Genomic DNA, 7,698 nt, shown 5'->3' with positions numbered 1-7,698 from the left:
TGTCCAAATCATTGTACAAAAACAATGCGGGTTACTGTGGTGGCTATTATGAAGGCCCATCCGATGGGAATAAAAGGAAGGGGAAGGGTGCGAGGAATAGTGTTACCTTAGTAGATCTAGAGGACACTACTTTAGCCATTTCCGAGAAGCAGAGTGGAATTCCAGCCATGGTTATATGGTACTGTGACACCCGGTTTAAAGGACAAAATCGAATGCATAACTATATGTATGACAGTATCAAGTTTCATATATATAGACATTATAAGTGAATAATCAGTAACAGTATCACGTAAAAGAGAATTAAAGCAACTAAAAGACTATCAGAGTTATACAACTTATCCTGGAAACGAAGGCTTCAACTTCACAGGCAATCGACTGGGGGTTGCGTACACCTAAAACTCAGTATCATCTTCAAAAGACTTCACAGCAACTTTCTTTTCTGAACAGCAGTAAGCAAGAGTGAGTACACTTATGGTTGGTACTCAGCAAGGCCACAAGAAATAACTAGAAAGTGATTTATATCCATCTTTAAGTTTATTAATCATGTGAGGGTCCAAGCCGCTCTTCACCGTGAGCACAGCTAACCGGTTAGTTTTAACTCTGCAGAGGTTCTACATTTTCACCACAATTCGCGTAAAAGTTCCGAAGAACTTTGATCCCAATCACGCATGTGCTAGTTAGGCACAATACCACACTTTTAAGGTGTGATTGCATAGGGACGCTACGAGGCCTTTACAAAGAATTCCTATATGTAAGTGTTGGTCCCTTCATTTGCAGTCCCTCAGAAGACACAGCTTCTTTCGCTTGCTCCACCACACAAGCCCAAACACCACCAAACGAGCCACTCCAACACCACATATAGTTCATCTAATTACTCAGCCAAGACCAGAGCCATATAGTATTGTGGTTGTACTGTTTTCCTGGATGTTTCTCCATGTTCCAATTAAACAAAGTATTCTTGTAAATAAAGCATAGATAGAAGTAGGGTTAGGGTCACTTGTCTTTCATCAACAAAAAGCTACTCTTACTGCTCTTCACTGCTCTTCAGTTCTTGCTCACTTGCAATTCTTTATTCTTCAAGCTTCAAACAACAACCCTTTTACTCGAAGCAAACATCAGGCAACATACAAAGCAAACAACAAAGTACAACTAAGAACAGTACACCAAAACAAAAAAAAGGGTTAAAAGAACGCACTAAAGGATAGGGCTCACGGCTATTGTTACGAGAACGCAAGAAACGCGGAAAACAAAGCTACGGTTGACAAGAAACAACTATCGGAAGATTTATATTATAACCAAACATAAAACTATAAGCTTGATTTATTTAATTAGGAAACATATGTAAACGATATCTGAAAGAAATATCCATATTATCTAAATCATATTGATTTATATTTGTAAAGGCGGGTAAACTTAGTCACATTTTATTTATCAATTTTTAGTTTGAATTAAACTGGTTAACTATTTAACTAGCAAATAAAAGAGTATTGTGAGCATCTAGCGTAAAACTTTATGATTCGTGATTTGAACTAATCAAGTTACATTAAAAGAAACATTTATATTTACATTAATCCAATTACCATTAATTATGAAAATCGATGTACAACTCTAATTAGCTGTTAATCTGAAAAACAAGTTGAAATAGATATTAATCAAATTGATTCTAAATCTATTTTAAAAACAGAAACTACAACGCAACAGCACTACTAAGCTATAGCTCATGCTAAAATAAAACTAACGCAACGAAAGCGAACTAAAATGGAGTTAAAACGTTAAAACTAAGAGAGCTTGGGATTTGTACTATACTTGTGCTGAGACGCAATGTGACCGTTGAACTTGAGACCGAAAGGTTGCGGCGGGGTCTGCCCTGGCCTTCTCGCTAGACCAAGGCTGCGCGGGCACCAGGGCACGCAGCGGCAGGAGGCATGGCAGCGATCGACGATGGCTCCTGGTGGCGGCGCTCGGGAGGGCGACACGCAGGGAGGCGCACACGGCTGCGCTGCGGGGGCGGCAGCACGCAGGGCTGGTCGCTTCCATGTGCAGCAGAGAAGGTCGTGGGGTGCGGCGGCGCTGCTGGTGCCCCTCGCGAGCAGGGGGTGCAGGTGCAGCAGGGCAAGGAAGAAGGCGCTGGCGGCGGCTGGTTTCGCAAGGCGCACATAGCAGGGGCGCAGGGGCTTAGGGATTAGGGCTTCATACGGTGCAGGCAACGTGAGCAGGAGGCCGAGGTGGACTTTGCCAACGTGAGCAGGCAGGCACACTTGGTCGGCATGGTGGGGGCCCACAAGCAAGGGAAGGGCCCACGAGCAAGGGAGGAGGAGAAACGGGCCAGCTGAGGTCTCATCCGGGTCGATCCATCAAGGAGCGTAGGTTTGCATAAGACTAGAACATTCGGCGCGATGCGCGCCCTACTACCTACCTGAACAATAAATTGTAAGTAATCATAAGGCAATAAAAAATGACAAATTATATTGTGACACCCCGACCCAGAGTTTAATAGGATTAATAGGATACTCATACCAACAAATTGCAACTTCTTTTCCGAAAGCCGGTCTCTAAAGAACTCCGAGGTTAAGCGTACTTGGCCCGGAGCAATTTGGGGATGGGTGACCGACCGGGAAGTTATTTCCGGGTGCGCACGAGTGAGGACAAAGTGTGCAGAAAAGACGTCTTGGTCTGTGAGGACAGTCTATGTCCTGGTAAGCGGGCCCGGCCTCGGGGAGACGGGACGTTACAGAATGATATCAGAGCCGACTCTCGCGATTTCTCGGGCACGTACGGGCGTAAATGCGGAGGCATGACCACGGGCGCGTGGGGGCGCAGATGCCACCGGCATGTGCACGGGCGCGTGAGGAGTCCGTGCGCGGGCATCTGGGATGCGCCATTGGCACTGGACGCACGGAGGTGGCACAGGGACCGTTGGCACTGGACGCACGGACGTGGCACATGGGCTGCTGGCACTGGACGTACGGAACGTGGCCAAGAGAGGACATTCCTGGCTTGGGATTGACCGACGAGGACGTCGGTCTCTTAAGGGGGTGAGCATTTGACACCCCGGCCCAAGGCTTAATAAGATTAATAGGATACTCATACCAACAAGTTGCAACTTCTTTTCCGAAAATCAGTCTCCAAAGAACTCCGAGGTTAAGCGTGCTTAGCCCGGAGCAATTTGGGGATGGGTGACCGACCGGGAAGTTATTCCCGGGTGCGCACGAGTGAGGACAAAGTGTGTAGAAATGACATGTGTTAGTCTGTGAGGACAGTCTATGTCCTAAAAAGCTGTCAGATGTAAGCGGTCCCGACCTCGGGGAGGCGGGACGTTACATATATTTACAGTATTTTCACATGCTACAGCATTGCTTGTTTCAAGGTTGTTACATTATTGTTTTTCCTCATTGGTTGTTGATACTTCTTGCATGTCTTCGTATTGAATTATTCTGTCTAGTGCCGAGTTTGTGTTCTCTGCCAAGTGCAGCTCCTCCAGTTGGTCATTTCCTGAAAGCGGAGAAGTTTATTAGCTTCAGAGAGACCTTTTTCCTAATGTTTCATTGTACTTTTCATCACCTGATAGTGCATGAATAATACAAACAACTCCAGCAAGTCAAGGTTGCATCTATCCAGTGTGAGAGATCTAATACTGCATGGCTCCCGAGATATGGTAATACATATTACAAAAACATCTGAATAGGAATTAAATCTCAGGTTAATTGAATTTCCTCCAATGTTTATGAAATGGTTAATTGGCTCTCCGAATTTCCTCTAGGATTACGGACCAAATCTGCTGAGTTCAAATAAATGTTCTCCTTTGATAATAGAATATTGTTCATTCTCAAGAAATGGTTCGCATGTCTTGCATTCTTGTAATGTAACATAATTCTGTTAAATATAGCATATAAGATTGTTGTATGCTTGCATGTGTTTTTCCTTGTTTTTAAACAGGATCCACATCATAAATGTGCAAAAAGCGAATGCAGAATTTTCAACCCTAAACTGAGTACCATATTATTTCAATTTGATGAATAGATCTCAGGGATCGTAAAAAACCTGAAATTAAGCCGCGTGGGACCAAATTGATTACAATGCAAATGAAGACGTGGGACCAAAACAATTACAATGCAAATCCAGTCATCCAGAGCCAAGCCACCATATGTCTGACACGATGAAGCAAATATATGCTGAAGCCATTTGATTGTTTGGTTCCTTGTGATTTTTTAGCAGAATTACAGAAATACCATATCAGTCCAACAGGCAATAAGAGCAAAGTAGCAGTTCAATACTATCCCATAAATTAAGATCAAAGCAGTATAGTCAGCAATGGAGTGGTTGAATAAGGTTCTTAAAAGGCTATACGCACCAATCATGGGTTTGGGTTATCAGAAGAGCATAAAGCACTACATGTAAGGGATTGGTAGCACATGTTTGATAGTAAAGAAAACACACATTTAACTGTAAATGATGATTTCTACAGTGCTGCCAAAATAATGATGCACGGTGTAAGACAAAACAAAAATGAATTAATTTACTGGAAAATAGGTACCTATTATGTTATAAGAAAGATCCAATATAGATATTGTTTATGATATTAGGGAATCAAGAAAGGGCTTAATTGACAGATCCTGCAGTCCGCAATCAGAAACAATGACTTTATCTTCGGAGGCCTGTCAGAAAACGGAAGACACACATATTTAGCAAAGTTACTATATATACCTGCTTTCTAACATTATCATTCAGATACAAGTCTATCTAAAATACTTACCTCAAGATTATACAGTTTTATCAGCAACTTCTTATTGGGTGCTTCTGATAACTCTGTGCAGCAATCAACACACAATTTCATCAACCGCATTGGCTCCTAAGGTGTTAGCTCTCTACATGTGGCTCTGAAAGCTAGAGCTAGGGAAAAAAAGGGGAAGCTGAATATAAATTAAGTGATAAATGAAACTTATTAATTGTTGCATGATTCACTATGCATGGTTGATCTGCAAACCATTCACCACGACAATGAGCCAACAGCAATCAACAGATACAGGCAAGAATGAAGGGAAGAACCTCACCTTGAGGAAATCCATGAGTGATCGGACTTGCCGTGCAGCAGCATTCCTGACAGGCCTGCTCCTGAAAGCGACCTCCATTCGCTCCAGCTCCTCGACCTGCTCCTCCTTGAAGCTCCGCACCACGTCCCTGATCCCTCCATTATTTGCTTCCTCCCTTTTCCCCTTTGTCCTTGTTGGCACATCCTCGGAGGTGGGAAATTTGAGGAGCAGCCGGGCAGTGACAGCCGCGGCATCCGCGGGGAGGAGCGGCAAGGGCGTCGCTGCGGCGGCGGCGGAGAGGAACGCGAGGGCGAGCAGCGCGGAGGCTGGGTCAGCGACGCCGAGCACGGCGGAGAGCGTGGATGAGAGGGCCAGGGAGCCTGGGGACACGGTGAGGAGCAGATGAGCCTGGAGAGGAATGGCAATGGGGCAAAGGACTGGGGCTAGAAGGCCGGCGAGAGGATGGCATGCGACTTGAGGAAGGATATGAGCAGGGCGCTTGGCCTCCCGCAGCACGTCGAGGGGCTGGCATGCTCTCCCGCGCCACCGCCTCACAGTTGACCTTGCTTCCTCCGCGTCGAAGGTGATGGGATACGGCCTAGCAGGGCCGGCCTAGGCACACGGCGGCGGCCGGCCGCTCTGCTCGATGCGCTGGAGCAGCAGCGCCGTGGCCGGCCGGCACGCGCCCCCTCCCTTCGAGCCACGCCTCGCGTCAGATCCGGATCCAGATACCGCGAGAGCGAGTGACGGCGGTGGCGGAGGACCGACGGAGGCAGGCAAAGAGGGGGGAGGAGCAGCGGAGGTAGGCGGAGAGGAGGAAGAGGAGGGGCGGGGGCCTCCGCGCCGGGGGGTCGCCGGCCGCCGCTCCGAGCACGCCCCTGCGAGATCTAGCGCGGGAGGCCCTACAACCGGGCTAGGGCCCCGTGCCGAGGAGGCAGAGGCTGGGGGCCGAGCTGGGCAAGGCGACGGGAGAGACGATGCGGTGGTGGTGGAGGCAGGCGGAGAGCAAGATGGGAGTGGAGGCAGAGGCGCGGGCGCGGCGAGCAGGGAGAGCGGCGGCGGCGGCAGGGAGAGGAGAGAGAGGATGGGAGTGAGTGGGGTGGTAGGGTTTGCAGTTTGGACTGGGGAGGGGGGTTTCCGAAAATCGTCATGCGGGCGGTGTTTTGTAAAAACGACAAGAGTTTTCGATTTTTTCTTCTTCAGGTTGAAATAAAATTTACAACAGGGATCTATATGCAAAATAATATAACAGTTTTACTGTTATGGTCAGATGAGTTAGACTACTGATTGATTTCGAAAAAGTATAAAGGTCTTTTTGCAAAATCGCTAGGCTGAGCACTGATAGACACGCGTCCCATTTTTACCGTGGGACTCGGGGAGCACAGCGCAGGGTAGGAGGTTTTAACTATTGCGATGAAGACAAGGCAGAGAGATAGAAAATTTTAGATAAATATTTTAATCCTTATATATATTTTGAGAATCCCAAAAATTCCAAGGAAAAAAATCCTAGAGACATTTTGGGACACGTGAAGTTCAAATAAAATACTTAAATCTCGTAAAAATATTTTAGAACTTTCCATTAATTGGATTTAGCTCTAGGAAAAAGTGAGAATTAATGCCAGAAAATTCTGGAAAATTCTCGAAATATTCAAAAGATGGATAATTATATTCGAAAAGATATTCACAACCCAAAATTAAAATTTTGGGGTGGGACAGAACTACCCCTTAAACAGAATCTCGTCCCAAGATTCGCAAAGTCTAGGGGCAAAGACAAAAGATCGGACGGAGAGATTCAACGAGAAGGACAGAAGACGGGTAGCGAGAAGAACATATTTAGCCTTAGATCATCAGAGCTTGCTTTGTCTTTGTATGAGTAGGTGGCGCCGAGGAGATACTATGAGGCGACTGTTGTCACTGCAGGCACAAGCTCCGCAAGACATCAACGACAAAACTAGAAGTTAGATCAAACAAACACACCGACAAGCATCACAAACACACCTAACTATGGTTAGTCACATAAGCATCCAAACGAAGCTAACGTGGTCATTAAGGCTATAGGGAATCATCCTAAGCATGGACTACGGCTCAAGATGTTAGCATCCTTCACTGACGTCTTTGAGATCATCCAGCATAGCATTCGACTTCTTCAGGCTTGGCTTCTTTAGATGATCCATACCTCCATTCTTCAAATCGACTATGAGGCGAACTAGAGTGATTTGGAGACATCGAGAACAAAGCCAAGGAGGGGATAAACAAATAGAATAAGAGATCAGGTGAAAAAGCATCATCCAGGACGAGATTAAGGTCCAAGGGTTTGGAATAGTGAACAAGAAAGTCACGGATATATCAAGAATGACTTTTAGATCAAGGAAGGCTTTAGAAAACGACCATTGTTATCTAGGCTTACGTCCTACAGTCGATACAGCTCTGATACCACTTCTGTCACACCCGGTTTAAAGGACATAACCGAATGCATAGCTATATGTATGCCAGAATCAAGTTTCATATATATAGAGACATTATAAGTGAAAGATCGGTAACAGTATAACGTAAAAGGGAATTAAAGCAACTAAAAGACTATCAGAGTTATACAGCTTATCCTGAAAACAAAAGCTTCAACTTCACAGGCAATCGACTGAGAGTTGCGTACGCCTAGAACTCATCACTA

At 45.7% G+C, this 7,698-nt stretch overlaps 1 protein-coding gene across 1 annotated transcript; it reads right to left on the bottom strand.

Moving 5' to 3' along the window:
- Nucleotides 1-3,227: 3,227 nt before the first annotated feature.
- On the bottom strand, nt 3,228-7,204 carry LOC120669299. Its single transcript, XM_039949075.1, has 4 exons — nt 7,142-7,204; nt 4,754-5,642; nt 4,535-4,655; nt 3,228-3,492 (listed from the first exon to the last, which is right to left on the bottom strand). The coding sequence occupies exons 1-2, from the start codon at nt 7,202-7,204 to the stop codon at nt 4,962-4,964; spliced, it is 744 nt and encodes a 247-aa protein (XP_039805009.1). The 3' UTR covers nt 3,228-3,492; nt 4,535-4,655; nt 4,754-4,961.
- Nucleotides 7,205-7,698: the final 494 nt, after the last annotated feature.

Source organism: Panicum virgatum, chromosome 4N (assembly GCF_016808335.1).
Source record: "Panicum virgatum strain AP13 chromosome 4N, P.virgatum_v5, whole genome shotgun sequence".
NCBI classification, from domain to species: domain Eukaryota; kingdom Viridiplantae; phylum Streptophyta; class Magnoliopsida; order Poales; family Poaceae; genus Panicum; species Panicum virgatum.
Note: the sequence above shows the minus strand (reverse complement) of the source record. Positions and strands in the feature narration are given on the sequence as shown.

Coding starts and splice junctions, on each gene's coding strand:
- LOC120669299 (XM_039949075.1), bottom strand. CDS start 7,204: ATGGATCATCTAAAGAAGCCAAGCCTGAAGAAGTCGAATGCTATGCTG. Junction 5,643..7,141: donor TGCTGGATGATCTCAAAGAC/GTCAGTGAAGGA, acceptor CCGTGTGCCTAG/GCCGGCCCTGCTAGGCCGTA.